The sequence below is a fragment of the Megalopta genalis genome, chromosome 3 (assembly GCF_051020955.1).
Source record: "Megalopta genalis isolate 19385.01 chromosome 3, iyMegGena1_principal, whole genome shotgun sequence".
Classification (NCBI taxonomy): Eukaryota; Metazoa; Arthropoda; class Insecta; order Hymenoptera; family Halictidae; genus Megalopta; species Megalopta genalis.
Genome location: NC_135015.1, coordinates 3,313,968 through 3,338,514, shown reverse-complemented (window position 1 = coordinate 3,338,514; position 24,547 = coordinate 3,313,968). Strand labels below are relative to the sequence as shown.

The window sequence follows — 24,547 nt, the reverse complement described above, 5'->3', positions numbered from 1 at the left end:
ACATGAAACCGATATAATAAGCATCTGGGTTACTCACTAAGGATCGATGAATCTTCAAAAAATTCACGAATACTTTGCAAAAGCTCGTGTCCCAAAATCCTGGGAATGCTTCGCTCTCGTAGATATTCTCCATAGTGCCTGTCGGAAATGGACAGCAACGAAGACCTATATTCAGTGATAGACTAAAAGGATCGAGGATGCAGGAGATTCGTTGTGAAAGGGTTGATGAATGGTGAGGCCGTGTATAGATTGTAAAAGATCATTTTTCAAAGCCGTGTGTGTGTTTGTGTGTGTGTGTGTGTGTGTGAATATTTACAAACGAATTCATTTAAATAAGAGTCACTGTTAACAGAGTTCGGTTACAGTATTATCGTCTGAACACCTACTCCTACCTACGCAGCAGCGTCTAGGCAAATACATGATCAGGATCCGCGCGGCGTAACGATTCGGCCGGGACTAGTTCCGAACAGGTTTGTTCCGGGGCGTTGATCCGTCCGCGACGTTGTTAATTACCTATCTAAATGCCTGCGGCTCCGGCGTGAAGATGCTTCTAGACCAAGCGAATTGTCGCTATTTCATCAAACGTGCCGCATTCATGCACGATTCGACGAATGTCCAAGTCACACGAGTTCGTCGATGATCAACTTAAACCGCACGATCATTAGCTCGCCGATTCGTCGTTGTTGTTCTTGCGTAGCGAGCGCGTATTTGATCAAACTGGAGGACGATCGAGGATTCGTCTGATCCGAACACACCGTAACGCCACCGGATGCCGCGCTGGAGCATTACACAAACGATCTTCGTAGCACTTAGCGTAACCTTAATCGTAATAAATTGACCGTAATCGTAGTAAGTAGCTTCCTAGGTGCTAGGGGACGTTGTCCGGCCGACATTGTTGGTTGGCCGGCGACGGAGAAAGTGGGAGACATTAAGCAAACAAGAGGACGAGTCTCCTGAATGGGATTCCGACGCACCGATCGGCCCAGTTCGCCAAATTCCGGGATCGGGATCGGGCTCGGGCTCCGAGGGTTTAGGCAGACACTGAAACGTTCTCTCGCTCTCGTCACCGTTCGATGATTTTCGTAGAGACACCGCGCGAATCACAAGGATCTGTAGGACACCACCTTGAACGCTTTCAGCGGTCGTGCTTGGTCAGCTCGAGGGGCTGCTGGTCCGTCCAGTGGTCCCTCCAGGCGACGGTGGGCGAGGAGGGCACGTCCTGGTCCGTGTCCTGCACGTCGATCTCCTCGTCCTCTTCCTCGTCCTCCGGCCTCTCGAACTCGCCGTTGTTCGCCAGCTCCGAGGAGCCGATCCCGGGCCCCGAATTGGGCCCGTGCCTCTGCTGCTCGTACGCGGGACTCGAGGGCCTGGGCAGGCTCGGCGAGTCCTCGCCGACCAGCTGACTGATCATCCTGAACGCGCTCGGCTTCCTCTCCGGCTGCTTTGCGACTGGCTCGACCCTGTCGATCCTCTCGGTCCTTTCCGAAGCCTCCCTCGACGAGGAGTTGGTCACCACCGCCCTGAACGCGCTACTTTCGCCGCCCATGCCGGCGATGGAGCAGCTTGACGCACGGCAGAGTTCTATACCGGATGCGGACTGCGGCTGCGGCGGCGGCGGCGGCTGTTGCTGCTGCGGCTGCGGTGGCGGCGGCGGCGGTGGTGAACGCTTTAAGAGGTTCATGCGCTGATGACGCCGCCACTTTGCCCGTCTGTTGGAAAACCAAACCTAAGAGTCACGAGTTAGGCCGTTAGAACGCTCGTGATCAAAGTCGACTATGGTACGAGGGCTGCGCGCGCGCTCCAAAACGAAGGCCTGTCTCTTGCTGTAGCAAGGGTCAGTCTTTTGGATCAGTTGTCCAACTGTGCTTCTTGTCTTGCTGCAATCATAGTCTAGAGAACTAGCGACGAAGACAGGCCCTCGCGGAGACGCGCCAGTCCTGCGACAAACATATCTGCGATGCAATTGATCCCCACCTGTACACGAGCTTCCGACAACGAAGTCTTCGAGGCTAAACGCTCCCGCGTCGACACGCAGGGGTAGTGCGATCTCTCGAACTCCTTCTCCAGCTCCTCCAGCTGCTCGGAGCTGAAGGTGGTGCGGTTCCGTCGGAACTTAGGCTGCTCCGATCCATCCACGCTACCGTCGTCACCGTCACCGTCTGCGTACAGAAACAACCAGGCTTTTTCTACTACTGTCATCTAGGGAGCATCGATCTTTGCCCCGATTTTAGCTAACTTTGCTCCGTGAACTTCCAAGGCGGTAGAATGTAGAAGAAGAAGGTTGCTTTGATGATCTTAGTTCCTTGCTCTATGACATTTTTACGGTAAATAAAGAAACGGAGAAATAAATTTGGAATAGACTATAAAATATATTTAGCTAGTTCTCGGTGCTTAAATCTGAAACTGCTAATGCTAATTGGTAGGATTAGTAGCTTGGGACGTGTGGAAATGCTCGTTGAATAAGAATGTGCAGTCTAATCTATCGAGGACGATTGCGGTCATCTATAGTGGCCGATTATTCTAAATAATTCAATACGATTACAAGAAATAAGTACCGTCTACTGTTGCTGTAGAAAATTACTTACAACCCTTTCAGTGCTGACTAAACTAAAACAGTGTAGTAGAAGGAATATCTATTATTATATTATATTTATATTATAAATCATGTAAACATCATGGTAGATTAAATATTTCATAGATGCACTCGCGGGTATTCCATACGAACTACGCATTGGAAACTTTAATCAAATTGACATCCTGTTGTTAGTTCTAACTCCGTGTCTACTAAATTACAAGTGTAAGATCATTAAAAAGAGAAAAAAATGTAGAGAAGAAGAAAAGTAAACCGAGCAAACTGACTTCTGGAGTATGGTTTCAAGTATACTCAGCTGGCTATACACGAAGATAATAAACGAACTACGCGTGCTTCAGAATTACAAGTTGCAGTGTTCCGCCATTGTAATTGGGCTCTATCGACTCACTTATTATTGTATTACTATGTTATAGGGCTTTCACTCGCTCTGTTCCCTCGACTGGTAAGATAGAGGCGCGAGAGTCGCCAGTCAATGAACAGTCATAAAATCATATCGATCCATTCCACCAGATGTTATTGGCTCAAAGCTGGTTGGTTTCGCGCCTTGAAAGCAAACGCGACGATTCTCAAAGGTATTAGGATACTTACAGGAACTTCTAATTTCTTAAATTTATTTCAAAACTAATTATACGAGACTATTGCAAGTACATATACACAGTGTAGCACATAACTGTCGCCACGATTTTTCATGCACTTCTGACAGTCTGACAAAAAAATGTTTTCAGTTCTCATATTAAGTTATAGTAATATTTTCAACTAATCGTAATTTGTTTACACGACTGAAATTGTGCTTACAAGAAAATAGACTACACTTTGAGCACTTATTGTAAATTGATTGAAATAAAATAGCTTTCGATATTAACGCTTTCGTTGTTCAACCCTAAATTGTTGAAGTCCAGAACATTTGAAGATCATAGTATAGTAGGTCGTTGAATTCAGTTTCTCATGAACAATAACCCTACGAAGTTAAAAATACAGAGTGCCACTTAAAAAAGTCAAGGTGCCCATGGCTTTTAGTAGAAAAACAATAGTTTTCTGAATTTGTTATTTTTTAATATGCAGTTGACTAAATATTTATTGACTTTCATTCAAAATATTTTTTTGTCGGTCTGTCGAAAGTGCTTGAAAAATCGTGGCGACAATTATGTGTCACACCCTGTATATATTATAACAATAACGTTACCTTTATAAAAGAAAATTAAATCTATTTTTCTGTCGATACATCCAATGTTCCTTAATTACTTCTTGGGCTAATTTCAGCATCCGTTTTTATTCGCATTGTTATTATTTCTAATCCCATTTGGTTTCGTGCATTTCGTAGTATGTTCCTGATATTAAGAAGCCATATCGTATGAAATCAATTTAGCATGCGTGATGGGTAAACTAATAGCATAAGTGACAAACACTTATAAAGTTAATATTGTATTTTCGACAATATGATGCTGTAAAACTGGCAAGAAAATGATGTAAACTGAATGAAAAATTACAGTTTATACTATTAAATACGCAGCTGTTCTAATACTTTTGTAGGGTGTGGACATGTGAAGACGTAACTATGTATAGTGTGAGGTATCTAAAAGTATACCTAGGAGAATGAAGTTATACGATGATGTCTCGTTCACAATTCTGAAGGGGTTGAAGTGACAAGACAAATGTAAGCTATGTTCCCGAAGCTTGATCAAAGAGTATGCTTCGTCCGTGGCTGAATTTTCAAACTACATACAAGCTTCACAATACATAATGAACGACGACTTTCTATTCGAGACCATGAAATATATTCTCGTGATTTTAAAATGGCGTACAGGTTACGTGCTCGCTGATTTTAACTACACTGCCGGTGATAAATTTAACATCTATCCCAATGATTTACGAGAATAGAGCTTGTTGAGAGATGTACAGGTTCAATAATTGCTTCTAGAAGTGTCTTCCGCAACTAGTCTTGAACTGTCAGCGTTTAGTAGTAAGCTATATATAATAGTTACACAATTCGAGTCTGCAGTAAGTGTTATTGATGCTTTGATACTCATTGCTATTTTACCAATAATCTGCGTGATTCGATTCGTGTGTATGTATTTTTTAATAATTCAGAGTGGATCATTTTAGGCAGGAGCCAGCAGGACAAATGGATTTTCTTTCCTCTGTACTCTTGTACTCTAAAACTATCCACAGTAGCGGATAACGATATGACACCAATTTTTCAGAACCCAATTTTCTCAATATTCAATAATATCTTGATTTCGATAGCAATATTAAAATCTCCGAATCTTTTCATACTTTTAAAGTATCTGATGAACAAGACAATTACAATTCCATTTTGGAGTATACCATCATTTTCTTCGGGGCGTTATCCGTTAGTTTCCGTGTAGATTGCAAACCTTTGCGCAAAGCAACGATTTTCTACATCGATTACAGGAACAGGAGTGAAGTAGTTGATACCTTCTTTTATTAAACCATCTACTTAAAATTCCTGTCATGTTTACACTATGTTTTGATTCGTTAATTCATATTTGTTACAAGTATACGAAATCCGCAATTCCACTAATAACACATAAGACTGCAGATTTCTGTGCCAAATAAAAATTATCACTGCAAGACACAGGCGTTAGGTAGCTTCCATCTTCTTTTAATTAATTACGACGTTCTTGCTATTTTCTTATTCACTTACTTATTTCTGTAAAAAATGCATATCGGTTATCTTACTGTTTTCACGATTCGAGTAAGTTGTACACAATGTAAAACTATTTGTACACTCTCGAAATGCTTCAACAGTTCTATTTTTCATCCAAGAATTTTCGTCACAGACGCATAAGATAATATTATAAATAAAATCTGCTGGCAAGCATAAATACGGTTCCTCGAGTCTAGTTCATGCAAAAATTAATTGAGAACCAAGCGTGACTTCGACGATCGGAAGTGTACTGTTTTCCAAGTATAATACTCTTTCCGATTAGTTCGAAATACTAACTATGGTCTTAAGTACTTCTCAATAGCTTTGCAATATGTATGTCAAATAAGATAATATAAAAAACGACATTAAGAAAGTCGCTTTACCCACTTACTCGCTTACATGGAATATGTTTCCACTAAACTCAACAAATACATACTGTTTATAAAGAATGGCCACTGTCATAAGATATTCTACAAATTGTGATTATATGACACCTAGACTTATCTCAGAAGATATCGTTAAAATCCCAGGGGGGGGCAGTTGGGTATTCTTCTATATATTTCGAAAGCGACTCTCCTAACAGTTCGTACAATACATACCAAAAATGACATACGTTTTTTCAATTATAAAGAGACAACTAATTGTGTAAAAAGAGGCAACTATGCATCGTTCGTTTGTTTCTCTTTCCACGTATCGAGCGAAATTAGTAGGAGTATCTCATTTTCGTGGAAACCTGCGAAACCTGGAATTCTGCAATTTGGAGGAAACTGTATTGGCTGGCCACCGAATTTTGAAAACCGAAGCCAGCGACGGGTTCAAGGAACCTTACGATAAAAAGTAAAGAGGATCAATGATCACCTTGCAGGTATCCCCGAGCCATCGCGTCGGCGTGCAGGGAGTGGTCCGCGGTGCCAGCGGCCGATGCAGAGGCGGCTGCAGCTGCAGCTGCGGCGGCTCCCGGGCTCAAGGACGGGGGCAGCAGGAGAGCGGAAGCCGCGCCGGAGATTCCGGTAGCCAACGGCGGCAATATCCAAGGGTGACCCGCCGCCCCCGGTGCCGGCCAGCTCGCCGGCAAATGGTGGCTGGTCCTCGGGTGTTGATGGGCGCTGTTGAAGTACGGGTGTGGACGCGCCGCGTACAAACCGTACCCGGCCGCCCTCGCGAATTCCGCAGCCGCCCTCTCCGCTGCCCTATTACGCAGGATCCGATTGATGCTGCTCACCGATGGCGCCGTCGAGTTGCTGCACACGCCTGAAACCAGCAAACCCGACTCCTTCTCTCAACGATCTTCTCCGAGACCTTCTCCAGATCGTGCGACCTCTTCAAACACAATTATGCTTTCTACCGTGTCATTTGAATCGTAATTAATGCAATTTCGCTTTCATATCTTTCACAGATGACGTACAACATCGTAATCATGATCATTGATAGTTTGCGTATGTACATATAGTGTTAGGTAGAAGCTGATTTCGTAAAACGCAATGGAGACGTTGACTTCACTTTTTGTTCGAGTTAAATGTCGCATGCGGGTTAGCTTGAAAGTTAGCTGAAAGAAAGCATGCGATACATTATCTATGAGCCAGTCGTTATAAGGAAAAGAAAGGCTTCCAACATTTTCTTACTTATGGGAATGGGGATATTGATTTTTTACTATCGCGAGCGTTCCCGTAGAATTGAATAACGTTTATTCGAGCCAGTCTTTTTACTGTGTATAATAACCGAGAGCTCTATCCAAGCGTTGGAGCTAATTCTTTAATAACTCTGTTTACAGGAAACATTGAGCAATTTCAACTTTGTTTGCACGCACGCCTGACTGTACGCTTGGTAACTCGAAGGCGAAACATTTCCTAGAGGATAACACTGTCGCACAGGCACTATTCGAACATGAAACTTGATCTATACAACGGTTGCATTGAATAAGCGTTACAAGTTGCGTTGCTTTAAGTTCAAGAGTCATGTGAGAATGATCGTGGTAAAACTTTTTGCACGGAAAGGGAATTCGGCACGCTCTCGAAGACAGATCGAAGAATGCAGTCCGGCCCGCGTCACCAGGCTCGTTTTAAGAAAGCGTTTCCTGTGCCAGATAAAGTAGGCTCGATCTCTAGCAAGGACTTTTGAAACCACGTCGATACACATGGCATCCGGTTCTTTCTGCGTCCGCGTCTGCTCCCGATTTTCATGTAAATGTCGCGCGGGTGACGCTGCCTGAATGCCCCGAAGGAGAAAGTTGGCGCGACCGGATGAATTTCGATAATTAACCGGGAGAATTACGGACGAGGATGTGTCCCGGCGTGTCCCGACGCTCTGCGCATTTGAAAAGAACGTAAAGTGTGTCGACGGGCAAGGCCGCGGAGCTTCTTCGTTCCATAGCGCGATTGTTCGTTTTGCTCGCAGACACTTACGACTATTACTACGACCGATTTGCACCCGTGCACGAACCACGCGATCACCAACACAATTGTTCGCTGGTTTGCGCCGATTACAAATGGATGAATTCGCAACGGGTCTCTCGCGCCGCGTCTTCAGAGCGTTCCGCTTTTCTTAAAAGTCTGGCAACTTTGATTAGATCTGAAGCATTCCCTGTGGTGTTTAAAGCATTTGCGTCCGTAAACGGAATGATCCGCGCACGATGATTATCAACTATCACCTACTGCGAAATAGTCGGAATGATGGCATGACTTTGTTGTGATGCAGGTCGAGTAGCGTAGTATCTGCATGCGTGGTGATAGTTAACTAATCCAGTAACTAATCTTAAAAATAGTTAACTAATTAGCGACAGGTGACGATTACCGTATGTATGTAAATGGATTAACTTCGGATTTAAATGTAAGAATTGATGCTTCATTTAACTCTTTGGGGCACAGGATCTCAGAAAATAAGATAGATCCATGTTGCATAGAAATTTTATTGCGTTTTAAATTAGACGAAATTGGTATATTTTTATTAACAAAGGAATGACATAATATAAAAAAATAAGGAAATAATAATAATTCAATTCAATTTGTTGTTATAGGGCGGGACTAGGTATGGGTTCAGGAATACGCATGCAGCTATTGCAATATTTCAAGGTGGGTCTAAAAATGTGCTACCATGCATTACCGTGTATCAAAAAGATGGAACATTTTTAATCACACCGTGCCTCAAAGAGTTAAGAGAAATAATTGTTGAACGGTGCAGAAACACTTTTACCTCACGATCTGACGGAGCGCGTAATTGTTGGAAACATTTCTCCCCAATGATCAAACGAGAGACATGATTGTCGGATGTTTTAACTATTCATTAAATAAAAATGAATAACAGGAATTAACTTCGTGCAGTATACATCGAATGGGAATATTATTACGCGATCTTCTGAACATGCATTCATACACGAATCAAGATACACAATACACATTTTCAATCTTGCGGATTTTCCCGCAAGATTCCATTTTCGTAGATCATTTCCCCAAATTCACAATGAAGAAGCAATAAACTCACGCATCAACTAAAAGATTTCTTCCGAGCAAAAAACTTCAGCCGAATTTTAACAGTAGGTTTACGGAGCACTGAAAATAGCTGTTTTATATTACTTTACACGAGTAACAATAACAGTTTAGCGATTTTGATTGTAATATTTGTGCCAAATAACACATTTATTGAATAAATAAATGTATCTTTAGGACTTCAATAATCGTAAATTATAAAATTTATAATCATTTGACGAGTCCCGTAAACCTCGTCGGTTAAGAACACTGCTTTATTCTTGTCAAAGATAAATTTATATTCGGCCATTGATTCTTTCAATTGAATCAGAAAATTTTAATCTTGCCTACATACCCGCAATTTACGTATTAATTCAATATCATCCCGGAAGAAGGAAATCGAATTGTCAGCAATTGCTAATGATTCCGTAGCAAGCGGCAACGACTCGCAAATTCGAACTGTAAGAATCGAGAATATGCTTACCTTCGGAGATGAGTCTCTCCCGGATCTCCCACGCGAAGATCGTCGGGTTTTCCCTCTTGTACTGCTCGATCTTGGCGACGACGGCCGGCGTCGCGACTTTTGGCTTGCTGCCACCGATTACGCCCGACGGGCGTAGCGTACCTGGAACACGATAGAACGAGCTTCAAGGACAAGGTGCTTTGGTAACACTGACGGTGCGGTGTCCGCCGATAAAATCGCTCGTAAACGCCGATGCTGGGCCGCGTTTATATGCCTCGTGCCGCATTCGAGCCGAGCCCGCATAATTTCGGAAAATCACGCGACCATCGGGTATCTCGGCCTAATGACAACGTCCCCGCGGCTCGGACGAATATGGTCTGTCAAATGGCGCTTATAAATGTGCCCCGAGCATACCAGTTGGATCGCATACCCCCAGAAACTGCTGCCTCGACCGTGCAAACGTTCTCATAGTCTGCTGGCCTCTGCGCCCAATTTACTCCACAATATTAATCCCTGCATTTCAATATCGTTAACCTTTTTTTCTTCGCAGAAGAAATTCGAAGTTTGTTTGAATAATATTAATAAATATATTTTTCGTTAGATACACTCCAATTTCATCAGAAAGGAGGAGGATCCAAGTCCATTTTTAACACGTTCACTGCCACAAGCGGATAGAAAGTCACAACTGAGAAACGAAAATGTCAAGTTAAAATTAACTGAAGCGATTGTTTCTTTAATTTTCCTGCATGCTATGAATCCTGATAAATTTTAGTCTGCTCTAATATGCGACTACACAAGTTCCTAAATCTGATCAAAATATAATGTCATCCATAACATCACCGGTGTGATAGTGAATGTGTTAGCGAAGCATAGTTTGTGCGTTGATTTGTAGAAAGGATTTATATAGTACATTCAAGAAATACTGCTTCCTAACGCAGTACATTCCAAATGTTCGACAAATAACTGTCATGATAAAAGAAACGAAAGAAACATTGCATAAAAGAAGATGGTTTTTAACCAGACGGTAGAAGCATAGAATAATTTATATATGCACATACTTTATAATATACTTTATAAGTATAAGTAAATACTTTACTTTACTTTTAAGCAAACATTAGGTCTACCGGAAAGTTCTGTCTGATAATGTCATTGAAAATTTCAATAGATATGCACATATTCATGTGAGACATATATTTAAAAAAAAAAATGTTGCTCACAAATTGTCATCACGCTGGCAAGAGGTCATAAGTAACGACGGAAATTATATTGTACAATAAATATTACTAAATTTATGAAAAATCTATTATTTCCTTTCATTTCTTAAACGGACAGAACTTTTCGGTACACCTAATACTTTATAAGTCCACGTACATATATTAGGGTCGTGAGTATGATATGTCGGATTTTTAAGTGAATATATAAAACTGCATATCTTTTCTCAAAAGCTTTTCCTAACGAGATTTTAATGCGTAGATGCCTGTCTGAAGGAAATTCTGATCTTTCGAATCAATAAATTCTAATATTGAATTTTTCCGACTGTCTTCATATTCATATTGTTTAGCCCGTAAAAACTGTTCTAAATGTTTAAAAAAATGGAAGAAGATTGGCGAAAGATTCGGCGAATAAGCTGGGAGCTGCAAAATTTCATATTTTAATTCATTTAATTTCGCAATTGTTTTGTACGACGTATGTTGCCGAGCGTTATCGTGGAGAAGTGGGCCATGCCGATTAACAAGTGATGGACATATAATTCTCAATTTTTCATGCATTTCATCGATGCATTGGCGGTACTTTTTGGCTGTAATTGTCTCCTCAGTTCGAAGGAACGAGTAATGATGCTTTCAGAGCATCATTTCTCACAGACGTTTTGGGTCTTTCACGCGGTTTATTTTGTAGAGAAAAATCACCAAATCGAACATTTTTAAACCAACGCTGCACTTTTCGATCCTTAACAGTATTCTCCCCAAAAGCCTGGTTTATATTGCGCGCAGCTTTTGCAGCATTATTACCAAGATTGTACTCATATAAAAAAATTACACACACACACACACACACACACACACACACACACACACACACACACACACACACACACACACGAATACCGGTTGAATTGATATCCTTACGAAATTCAAAACAAATAACGAAATGGAACATTTTTGAGAAAATCTTTGTTGAAATGTAACTCTGGCAATGGACGCACGACTATAAACGAGGTTATGCCAAAAACAAAAGCATAACGAAAACAGGGAGACAAACGTTCACATGTAAAGAAAATCAGACATTTCATATGCAGCAACCTAATAATTGCAGTTCAAAACATGCTCGCTGCTGACGACGAGTCTGATCATGATTAGCTGCTTCTACTTATTTCTGTCTGTATCTTGCTTCGGAACGGCCATTATTTATTGTACAACGGAGAACATTCTGCCAGAGCTACAAAATTGGATGAATCCACTACGGATGTGCTGCTGATAACAGTTTAACTATTAAAAATCACATATTAGCCACATACGTTAGAAAAATATGCCACGCATGTCGAGAGAACAAGAAAGATATATATTTAATTTACTATACTATTGCATATGTTTTTAAATATAAACATGCAAAACATATGCAATGCGAAACAAAACATATACTTTAGGAATCACCTAATCATGACAGCCACAGTCATCCAGAGTTTAGTAATTACTCTCACTTTGATATCATGACAATGGTAGTACTGTGTATCACTTTCTGTATTAGCCAACACAATATCGATAATATAACACATAAATTATAATGGAATAGGGAAACCGAAAGTTTTTATAAAGTTTTCGGAGGTGTAGTCGAGAGAGAGAGAGAGAGAGAACGATCCCGGTATGATACCGGTATTTTATAGTTCGGTAGAAGTCTCTGGTTACAATCGATCGTTGTTTAATAAAAATAACGATGGAAAAAGGACAAGGATCATCCGTGTCTCATTACACGGATCGCCTTCATTTTTGCAGAGAGCGATTAAATGATCTTCCATCGAGTGGAAAAAATGGAGGTGGGGGCTGTTTTGCAGGAGCTTTCGAGTTTCGAGAGGCAGTGACGATTAGCTAATCGGAAGCGGCCCGAGGCGGTGCTCTCGTGCCGGTAGGCGAGAGAAACATAACGAGGCAGCATGGCAGCCGGGGACACGGTATCGGAAACGTTACACGCGCGTCTATTCCCCGATCGGTTCATATTTGATATCTCTGATTATCGCAGGCTATCGCATGCCGGTATCGTTTCACGCGCTAAGCTTCTAATGACTGCGCCGTGAGTCCGCCCAGACACGATAGGATTAGTATCCGATGTCGAGAGCGCCTATGCTCCCCGGGATTTCAATGCAGGCCGAGAGAGCTGTATCGTTTTGTGTCTCCATATTGCCAACACGAAACTTGCCACGAGGATCCTCTTCCTTACCCCGAACGGCCAAGTATCGGGTTCGCTACCCTCGTTCATCTTCGCTGAAACCACAATAGATGCCCAGCTGCCTCTTCTCCTCGTACGGTCTTTCGCGTTCCGATTTTTTCGTGTCTCTCCAACCTCTCTCGTAAACACGTCCCACAAGCTCGTACGGACACTTTGCTCTTACACCAATTACGCGCCTCGTACATGGATTCATTACGGTGTCCTGTCTCTCGATGTTATTCCGCCGATGTATTCGAATATCGAACAAAAAACGTAGGGGCGATACGAGAGCACCTATCCCGTCATCCGTACTTTTTCGAATCCATTCGATAGAACAGATCAAGTGTCGACCAGGACAAGAAGAAGTAATACAAGTTAGGTGAAAATGTCTTTCTTCTTTTAGCGATATGGATGAGTTGAATGTAACAATCTTCTTAAATTCTTCCAGTGCCTTCACAATTTTGTATTTCACTTTTGTCACAAATCCATAAAATCCGCAGTCTACTTATGAATATGCTTTCGCAGTTCTGTGGGATGAACTATCTTAATCTGTCCGTACAATGCAATATTTTGTTTCATATTCTATAAGATGATGCGTTACATGTAATGTGAAGATCTCTCTTACCAATGCAAACGCTAGTATATAGCGAACATACTTAAATAGTCTTATAAATATATTCTTGCGATATTTGAGCCGTTTATTTTGAAAGTGGCATAAGTCACTTTACCAAAATGAAAAGTGGTGATTTTTTAATGTTTATACGAAATTATTTATACTGAGAAAAATATCAGTATCCTGAGATAATAAATACAAGTAAATCTTCTCGAAAGTTAGCATCCATATTTTTAAACGTGTTAAAACGCAAACCCTTAAATATATCGACTTAAAAACAAAGTGACTTATGCCACTTTCAAAATAAACGGCTCAAATGTTCTCGTGGAACAAAGATTTAAAAATCTGTACATTAAATGCTCTATGCTCATCACGATTTCTTCCATTATCAATGCATCTTGGATCTGATAATTATTGTAGGCTTCACTACCAGCTAAAGCAAATAATGTCAATAAACCACATTCATGTACGCGATATTATCTAACATAGTATCCAGAGCAACATTTCCGGTGAATAAGAGGGAAAATCGTAATCCGTGTAAATACCATTGGATGCGTCAATTTCAGCTTTGATAACGATGAAACAATCATCCGGAAGAAGAACGAAAAATCGAATTATTTTGCCACTTTTGTAATAAACTCATTCAATTTTCCGAAAATATATCCTAACTCTCAAGACGAACTGCAATAGGCACCAATAAAATTGCATTACCTCATCAAAATACAGTTCGCTGAATGTTTCGATACTTTACTAATTTGATAGCTTCGTTAAATTACCTTGGAGCGTTGTTCTCGAAATTCCAATCAATTTAATGCAACAATAGTGCATCATACTGCAACATATTGGATTACTAGGACTATGTATTTCGAAATAAATGGGTACCTTACGTTCGGAAAACATTTTGTTCAAACTTTCACGTTTCGTTCGACAAAATCATTGTGAAACTTTTACGAGGAGAATTCTTACTCTTCGAAATTTTTTCGATAAATGAGCCGTTTATTTTGAAAGTGGCATAAGTCACTTTACCGTAATGAAAAGTGGTGATTTTTTAATGTTTATACGAAATTATTTATACTGAGAAAAATATCAGTATCCTGAGATAACAAATACAAGTAAATCTTCTCGAAAGTTAGCATCCATATTTTTAAACGTGTTAAAACGCAAACCCTTAAATATATCGACTTAAAAACAAAGTGACTTATGTCACTTTCAAAATAAACGGCTCATTTATAGATCGTTGCAGCAATCACTAAAGAATCCTTTTGATCTGTTACTTTTAATTTGTTCCGGAATTTTATTAGAGGATGTGCTGCACGCAACGGCGCACAATACGTGCTCTGTTATTTGATATTCCGGACCATTTTAAGACGTCAATTTGTTGTCGTTAAATTTTTCCACTTTTACAATATTTATTCAGATATAGGAACGTTTAACCCTTAGCACTCCGAACCATTCTGGACGTTGGCTACCAGCTACTCAGCGCCACTTTTCGGCAGAAACAGGCATTTACAGACCCTCGTATTATTTAGTATGGTTTTGGAACTAACTAACATATTACAATGATATTGGACTTATATGAATTTGGCTGAAATCGAGAAATTTGCAAAAAAATCAATATTTTATTTTTTATAACTTTGTTATTGTTTGTTTTATAATTTTGTTTTGTTGTTGTAATCGCCATCTATGCAAACTCTTTCTCTCGTCGCCTTGTTGCTTGGACGATATCACTATCGCTGCTATCAAAACGATAGACTAACTGTAGAAGAAAACCTTCTACATATCTGTAGTAACATTTCTGTGTAACATTTCTAACATATCTGTATAAACGTCTATCTGGAGCTCATCTTTGCTACTACTTGTGTTATGAGACTCATTCGTATTTGAACGTTTTGCCATTGTTTATTACTAACTCACAAGATAATATTTACCAAAAAAAAACTTTTATCAAACAATTTATTTACCAAGAGAAGAATCACTTTTCCGATTTTCTCACTCGTTAGATCTATCTATACTGCTCGACGCTTCAAACCAGGCTGAGTTCAGCTTTGAAAATCTTTTCCTCCAGATTTTATGATTATAAATCTCACTATACAGTGCGTGCTATGTTCGTATACCGATCTTTCTTCTACAAACCTGCCTTATCGCTCTTTTCAAGTGGCGCCTTTGAAGTGCTCGGACCGTCGTGAGCACGCCTCTCACGTTCTCGTCAAAACTCGCTGACATTTCTTGTATATCTTAGTAATTTTACTATATTTTGATTTTATTTCTTGTGCCATTTCAAGAGAAAACTTCAGGGAAACATGCATGTCTCAAAAAGTTGCGCTGAAATAACTCAATTTCTCGTAATCACTAATAAACTTTAATGTTCCACGACAGGGGACATCCGAGTGATATGCTAGAATTACGATGTCCCACGAGAGGGGACAGCGGAGTGCAAAGGGTTAATATTGGGTAATATATCTACATGAAATTAAAGAAACGTTGAAAATTCGATTTTTATTTTTTTAATTGGTATCTATAGTTCGAAAAGCCTAAACAAATTATCAACAATATTTACGGCAACATCTAACTGTAGAATTAATAGAAAACTGGTTTCTTCCACTTCGTGATGTTTTTAGGACGTTCAGTTTAGGTCGTAAGACGTTCAAAAAGAAAGCCAACGACAAAAGAACGTCTTTAAGACATCGGGTGCTACCTGAGATGAAGACAAATTATCAGTACAAACGCTAATAGATAATTATAATTAATAGATAATCTTATATTAGTCAACACAATATGCTCCTGCAATTTTCATGCGTTGCATACAGCAACTAAGGGACTATTATTAGCTTTTTCCACAGCATATTATTTTATTTAGGTCTTTTGTAAGGGAACGTATTACACGTAATGTTTTATACGTAGCTATGAAAAGCTGCAACTAGTAGCGAATATGGAACAATATACGAGCAAAAATTCTTTGCAACAAAAGTTTCTTTTCAAAGCGAGTATAGACATAAACGGAGTCCGACGGTCAATACTCAAAATGGAGACTAGTAATAGCTGTACACGAGAATCCCGTACAGTCGAATTTAATCCAGTGGGAAGAACAAATTTCGCTTTACTATCGCGAGGGTGACCGGACGGTTTCATAGTGACAGGTGTTGAATCGTCCGCGAGAATTTGTTACGGTGCACGCCCCGGTTATCATTGATTTTACTACTTCACCCCCGATGTCAGTAGCGGAAAGTCTCCCCTGGGAATACTTTCGCGAAGCATGGGTGGCACGGCTGCATAATGCAGAACTGTTAGGACACGGTTCACGAAATGACATGCCGACGATTATGCGCCGCTGACGTGCACGCGTTACGTGAATAAGCCCGTGCGAAGACCGGCGAACGCAGCCATGATGCAGTAGTATAATACGTAAAAATTGCACCGCTTTGACCCTCGCCACGACGGCTGGCTCGTTTCGATCCGTTCCCTTCGGGGGAACGAGCAATCGAACCGCTTCGTTACGTCACGAAGAACAGAAGTTGTCAACCTGATGAATTTCAAACGCGAATGATCGTGTGCGCGGAAAAAAATGACGGCGAGACAGGTGGTCCGGCTACATTGAATCGGAATAACAAGATCCACGAGAAGATGTAATTTCCGTGTCAAAATCTGACGAGAATGCCGTCGGAAAAACCGTCGCACTATTTGTGGATACAAACGGGAATCGATAGAAAAATGCTAATGTTTCTGGCTCGCGTTTATAGTCTTAAACTTCCTAGATTCGAACTCATTGAAACATTTGTTTTCTTGGAAGCATTTAATCCAACACCAAGAAATCTCAGTTCATTTTTCATTTTCTGAACACGCAGGATTCGATTAAATCTAAACTAATTTTGTTCCGCTGGTATGGCTGAAAAAAAGTGAGATTGTCAATTTCGAAAATTGTTTTTGCTTGATCGGTATGTGCTATTGGAATAATTCTTACGTGAAACGATTCTGTAGACGCTCCCGAATGTAGCGATGCATTTTATTATAACATTCGAAATATTTAACCATGTTTAAGTAGCGATCACTGAGTGCAACGCAGTTTTATCGCGTCCCAATTTATTTTGAGGTAAAGCAAGAAAGCTGAGAGTTCCTCAGAAACTGATAGCGTTGCTAAGGAGAAGCAACTTTCAGATTCTTATGAAATGAACTAGTAGACCGTAGATTTTATGCATTTATGATAAAAATGAGTAGATCATACACAAAACGGTAGAAACATCGGAAGTAAAAATTCTGTTACTTTGTTTTCAACTCGTTAAAATGATTAACGAACGATATCAACATGTATGTAGCTTGTGTACCTTATAATTAGTGCTTACAATTTTTATTTTGTATAAAAATCCGCAGTCTACTTATTGGAATATACAAGAATTGTTTGCCGTTGTTTGAATAGCGAAACTGGCGTTGGACAAAATCGGAAAAGAGCCTCTATTTTCCAGTAATTGCATCGATCGGAAAGACGGTGTCCGAGGCGGTTCGCAAGAAACAAAGGCGAACTCGGTTCGGAGGAAGGTCAGAGACGAAATAAAGAATGCATCGGTTGCAATGCGTGTCCCAGAGGCGACCGCGGCTCTGGCCGGACTCGTTTGAATCGCGGGAGAGTCCTCGAAACGGACTCGGCGCTGGCAAGGTAATGGAAACCAGAGGCGCAGGCAGACTTGAGCAATTATCGGTCGTTACGTACTATTATTAATAACAATAATGACGGCTAAAGTCGGCAGGGTATCGCGTGCGCTCCCACGGGTGAAGTGCGTGCCGGGTATAAACGATGTACCCGGCTAATAGGTATCCATGCCTCGAGCAAAAATTCCTTGCCCCGACCCGACGTATCTCTCCTCTCCTCTATCGAGTGCCTGTCCGTCTTCTTATCTCTCCCCGCCTGCCTCTCTTTGCTTTTCTGCATTTTGCTCCGTGTGCACGTGTGCACGTCGATCTACTCGCGAACAGAAAACACTTACGAGGAAGAAAAAGAGGAGGTTTCGATGAAAGAAGCTGTTGTTGGACCTGGCGATTTCATTGGCCAGGATGTTGGCCAAGCTGTAGCCTATAATGAATAATAGCTTGATACCGCGCTTTTTTGATAGCAAGTCGTCTGTCGACGTGTCACGCGGATGGGGGTGCGTGCAGGTAATCGTCACCCGTGGTGCACAACGATGCTACGACGGGCAATTGTGCTTGCAGCCGATGCGGTATGCGGAAACCCGATTGGCTTCGCCAACGATAGACATCGCTGTGTGTATCGATACTCCGAAAGTATAGTGAACGCAGATTGCACCTGGAGTTTAAGCACAGCCTATTTTGTTACGGAAATTAGCCAGAGTTTTGACAAGAATACTTATAAAAGACAAGAGTCGCTTCGTCAAGAAACCGACACAAAGCCGAAACAAACACTTTCTTTACATGCGACGAGCTTTTTCGCGATCTTTGCCTTAACCGTTAATAAAATTATATTCCACGTTAAATGTACAAATAATTGAAATAACAGACCGGGGATAGCATCCGCCAAATTCAAAGCAATGATGTCCTCAAAGGGACTGTAAAAAATAATCAGCGTTAAAGCTAGTGTTCTAGCGCGAAATCCAGGGACCCGCGAGCTGAAATACGAATGAAGCAATTACGATTTCAAATTATTTCGCGGCAGGACACTATTATTCGGCGATCGCCGGTGCTCAATAAAAGATGCCGGTGAACAAGAACGGGTTGCTATATTGAGCTGACGGTACCTCGCATCATCGGAAAACATTTATCGTTACGAATTCATCATAGCGAACGAGAGTAATCGGAGGGAGAAACGACATCGGTTGCTACCGCCGCCGTTCGAATTGTTACCAACGAAGTCGAGAACCGCCACGCGTTCCGTTCGCACTCCGCTCAAGCTGTCCCGGTATTTCCATCGCGGCGATCGATCTTGGTACAAGCGGATAAGCGGACCGATAGAGCGGAGCAGTCGAATTAATTGTCGGGGCGGCATACCGCTAGGGAGATATTTATTATTCATGCGAGCCGATCGCGAGATCCGCTGCCTCCTTTGTCCGTTTTCGAAGTCGCGAAAGTCTTCGACGGAAGCGTCGCTGCTTGTCCGACGATGAAACCGTGGCGATCTTTGTGTTGATCGTCCTCGAGAATCCAGGAATGAAGGCCTCGATGGAAACGAGAGGAATTTATTCTACGGTGCACTGCAACGATGGTGTCCTTTCATGCGGGAATTCTGGTGCAGGTTCTTCTTGGATAGAACACTGTACGTATATTGTCAGGAAATTGATAAACTTTGGCGGGTGCCTCAAGCGATGTTCCGAACTTCAAAGTGGAAGATAGTTCAATGAACATCTCTATCTCGTTTCCTGGATGGGTTGCTTTCTTTACAACCATATAATTGATGACGGTTAAGATCACTTGCAGATTTATTTGGCAACTTTTTGAACGTCCCCCTCGCAGATCCATTAAGCTTGCTGTTGGTTCATTGTGGACAGGTGTTCGCTTACAGTATTTTGATACCAGTTTCAGGTTTTACGAATAATTTTTAATTACGTAAGAAATCGTGTTCTCGAGGAATTGGTCAGTGGAGGCTGTTCAGATTGAAGTTACACAGCACCATAATATAGTAATGATTAGACTGCGGAGTTTATGCGTTTAGGACAAAATTGAATAGTTGCAATTTAAAATAGGAGCATAATTGAAATAATTACAAAATGTGGAAGTATCATTTTTACAATTTATTAAAATTATTACTGGAAGGAGTAACTTGTTATTTAGTTTCTATTTCTGCCAATTGATGCAAACAATATTTATTTTGCATAAAACTCCGCGGTCTACCAATTATACACAGTGGAACCGCGATTATCCAAATCTCCGATATCTTCGTTATTCAAACATTTTTCAGATCGAAGTCCACATAAAACACAATTTAGCATAAGTTAGTGAAGATTCAATACATCGCTGTAATGAATTAATTGTTTCATTATCCGAACACTTGTATGATCAAGATTCTACCGTAAGAAACACCTACAGTATCGAACTACGCGCATTCCCCTAACATTACATTCCACAACAAAGTTTCTACCACACTAGGAAATCAAAGAAAATAATCTCACCGCAGAAAGATCTTTGCAAACTGGAGGATTTACATTATGTAAAAAAAGTAGTCGGAATCTTTCATTCGAAAATCCTACGGTGCACGTATTGAAACAATCTTTCCTACGTAAGTAGCCACTACTGTACTCAATCGTGACTCTAAGTTCGATCGCGATCCATCAAGCATTCTGATCCATCGAAACCTCCTCCATAAATTGCACCAAATAGGAACAAGAAAGAAATTTCGTTCCTTGTTTAATGCTTTTAGTAAGTGATTAATAATATACGGATAATCCTAATTCCTCTTAAATCTCTGGACTGACTCAAATTTTACCAACCTATTTTTATATTCACCAAAAGCGGCCCTTATGCAAAGACAATTTTTGGATTCTGCATCGTGATAATGATTCTTCGCGCACGTTGATCTCGTTACGGGAATTTCTGCCTGAAAACTCAACAAACTTTATCGATCAAGCACCGTATTCATCAGACATCGCCCCGCGTGACTCTTTCCTTTTTCGCAAACTCAAATTACCAATTTCGAGAAAGCGTTTTGAATCGATTGAAGCCACGAATGAAAATTCACAGAAGGAGTTACTATGCATTCTCCAACTTGTGAAATCTGTTCCGAAGACTGGGAAAAGCGTTGGCGTATGGGTATTGTCACGGATGCGACCTGTCTTGCAGGTGACAAAATTAATTTTAACGACTAAATAAGTAGTTTTGATGACTACATTAGTACTTTTCTCCTGTGATGTATTCTTCAACAGAAAAAAATGTAATCTACCCAGTTCCACGGTCTAGTAATCGCGGCGATAAACCGCAGCTGATGTTGATTCGTCCGATAAATTAGCCAGATCTCGCAGAATTTTTACGGCGGTCTGCGAACGTGCGAACAGGTTAATTGAATCGGAGCGGTAACGTTTGTCACCGGGGCCGGTATTCCGCTCGAGATGAAGTTATTAAATTCGCAGCGGCGCGGCGTGGCGTGGACGGGTATCCGTGTCAGGTAGGCGAATTCAGTTTAGCCTTGCGCAGGTGCTGAACGATCCACGATCCACGATCCACGGAAAATGCGGTCCGGTGGCGTCGCGTCTGCGCGGACAGGAGCTGGTTCTTCGCCGGTATAGCAAGAGGAACGCGGCAGAGATCGTGGCCAGAGAGCAATAAAAAATGGAGGCGAGCCACCGAGCATCGGTTGGAACGCCGCGCCGGTTTTCTCTCTTTCTCGGATCGGTCTCCGCTCGGCGCTCCAGCTTCTTCGGTCCTCGTTAACTTTACGAGCCGCTCGTAAAAATACCGTTCGGCTTGCTCGCTCTCGAGACTCGCCGGTAATGTCTTCATCTCCACCGGATACGGACTCCTTAGGCGTCCCGAGGTGAATATAATGTACCATAATCGACCGGCCAATTACTTAACAGCGGCGAACAATTAATCCCCCGGATCCGCCGCGGTCCACGATCCCCTCTCTCTCTCTTTCTCTTTTTCGCTCTCGGCGAGAGCCGATTCCGTCCGGAATCTTGCCTACCAGATCCGCTAGCATAAGTCCCCTCTTCGGAGCGCAACGCCTCCGGCCCCCTCGGTAACCATCTTGGAGAACCTCACGGTTTTATTGACTCTTCGTCAACCGCTACGCCCGTGATCCAAGAAGAACAAAGCTGAGACGATCCGCCGAGTATACTCACGGAACAAATTCCTCTCGATCCAGGAGGAATCTTCTTTCCTCCATCAGCGGAGACAGTGCCATTTCTTTCCGCGCGAGATCAATATCGCTGCCTGATTATCACGGTTTGCTGACTTTTTTCTAAGCCAGTTTTATTACAGGTATGTTCCGCTGCGTTGCCTCTAATGAGAATGATTCGTTAAGTCGATGATAGAATTCCTATTAGTATCTGTTACTTTCCCCCGCACCGGTTTGATTTCTTTTCGAACATCATTTTGGAGAACCTCCTGGTACTGGTGATTCCTTGTCAACGATAAAACACTATTTCTACCGAAATAGTTTTAGTAATTTCTTTTTAACGCTATTTCTACAAGACGGGTTAAAGAACATCTACAAATATTTTTAATGTAATTTATTATGTTTTTTTTATGTAATCACTTCTCGACTTTAGCTGTAATCATCACTAAATTAGATCGGTAAATTGTACAATACAAAATATCGGTAAAAATAGCGTTAATGACTCTCGGCGAAGGAACGTTTATGCAGTTTCATTTAGTGGACGATATAATTTCCAGCTGTTTCTGTTATCAGCTCTTAAGACTTTAGACTGCCGGCATGATACCATATGGAGAATGACGCTATATTCTACCGTATTTTGGAGAATTGTTCTCTCTTTTCATTCATATGATTTGTAAGAAAAAATATTTAAGAGATCTAATATGTTGTTAGGCGGTAGAAATGTAGTTTTTATATTTGCCAGTAGTTGGCCGAGAATCATTAACCGAATGGAAGCGCGCCGAATATGGCACTCGATCGTCGATTCCAAGACCGAAAGATCGCTAACTCGCGAAAGAACACGGAAGGATCGCGGCGATTATTGACAAATTATCGGGGAACGCGCGAGTCGAACGGTCGAGAGATTTTACAGGCGAAAGAAACAGCTGTTACGAGTTAATCTGCGGCGGCTAACGAGCTCGAAAGAGCGCCATTTCTTCGTGACGGTCGTTACATCTTCGGGCGATACCGAACGCGCTCCCTCTTATTTCACCGGCGAAACGCCCGGATAACACCGTAGATACCGAGCAATCTCCTCTCCGCGTTCTTTCGGTCACCTCGGACATCAACGAGCTGCGATTAACGTCATCGTGCTCGAGCCCGGTCCACGGAAAAAACCGAAAATCGCCGCGAAATTGACTCGTAAACGGGTTTTAGTGCGCCGTGCCGGTCGGCGGCCGTTCTTCGAAGATCTACGACCAGTGTCGCTGGCGATCGACGCTTCTTCGCCAAGATCTTAACCCGCGAGCCATTTAGCCGAACCGAGGCTCGATCGCGTCGTCTTCACTCCGGAAACAATTGGTCAGTTCTTTGACGATTGAACGTTACGTGGCTGTCGCTTCTGCGGAATTTCTGTGCTTGTTTTAATTAGTGTTTCTGTTGTTGCATTTTTACACATCTTTTAGTGAAGGGATTGGTGAAGAAATTGATTTCAAAACTCAGAGTTCAAGCTTTCGTGAAGAACTGGTTGGTGAAGCAAGAGTATCACGTCGGTATTGCTTTTGTTGACTGAAGTACTGAATTCACACAAGTGTATTTAATATATTTATTTTGCTGGATTTTGTGCAGCAAGGTTTGCTCTGACTGCAAGAAAAGTCGCGGTCTAATTGCTGCACAGAATCATTTCAATTATTTCATGTCATTATCGTCGCGATTATTGAAATTGAAACAGCTTTTCTTGCTGTTCTTAGCACGATTATTTTTGCATGTACGTATTCAGTTTAATGCCGGTAAAATATACAACTTAAACAAAGCATCGCAACTATACAATTTATACAATGTTACACAAGAACAAAGTACAACCGGCAAAGTTTTACGAAATGCTACCAAATAATTGGAACCAACGGTAGGATATTAGAACAAAGTTGCACACAAAAAAAACATAAATAACCTTGACATAACTATACAATTTATACAATGTTACACAAGAACAAAGTACAACCGGCAAAGTTCTACGAAATGCAACCAAATAATTGGAGCCAACGGTAGAATATTAGAACAAAGTTACACACAAAAAAAAACATAAATAACCTTGACATAACTATACAATTTATACAATGTTACACAAGAACAAAGTACAACCGGCAAAGTTCTACGAAATGCAACCAAATAATTGGAACCAACGGTAGAATGTTAGAACAAAGTTACACACAAAAAAAAACGTCAGTTTCAAGATAAAATTAATTGTATAGCAATTTTATTTCGCTTGAAGCTAAATTAATCTGTTTGACACTTCAACGCCTCGTCTGCGTTTCTACCAGGTTTCACTTCATAATGAACTTCCTTAAAGTGCGGTGTAACACGTTCTCATGCTACATTGTGTATCGAAGTTCAGTATTGCTTTACATCCGCTTTTTTTTACCGAGGATTTCAATATGAAAAATACGAGCAAGTGTGAAGTATCGGATGTTGTACTTCACCGAAGGTGGATCTTCGAAGCTCTATCGAAGTATTACCGCGCATCAGTGTTGCACAGTAGAATTGCCCATTGGGCATGAATCAGCCTGAGTGCGAGGCTCCTCC

At 41.3% G+C, this 24,547-nt stretch overlaps 1 protein-coding gene across 1 annotated transcript in view; it reads right to left on the bottom strand.

The window, feature by feature from the left end:
- Positions 1 to 245: 245 nt before the first annotated feature.
- Eyg (eyegone) overlaps positions 246 to 24,547 on the bottom strand; it is a 47,134-nt gene continuing 22,832 nt past the window's right edge. The window contains exons 3-6 of the mRNA XM_033481804.2: positions 9,207 to 9,347; positions 6,120 to 6,512; positions 1,975 to 2,159; positions 246 to 1,726 (exon numbers count right to left, since the gene is read on the bottom strand). Of these exons, the coding sequence (XP_033337695.1) occupies positions 1,136 to 1,726; positions 1,975 to 2,159; positions 6,120 to 6,512; positions 9,207 to 9,347 (1,310 nt within the window). The 3' untranslated portion in view covers positions 246 to 1,135. The remainder of the gene's footprint in view (positions 1,727 to 1,974; positions 2,160 to 6,119; positions 6,513 to 9,206; positions 9,348 to 24,547) is intronic.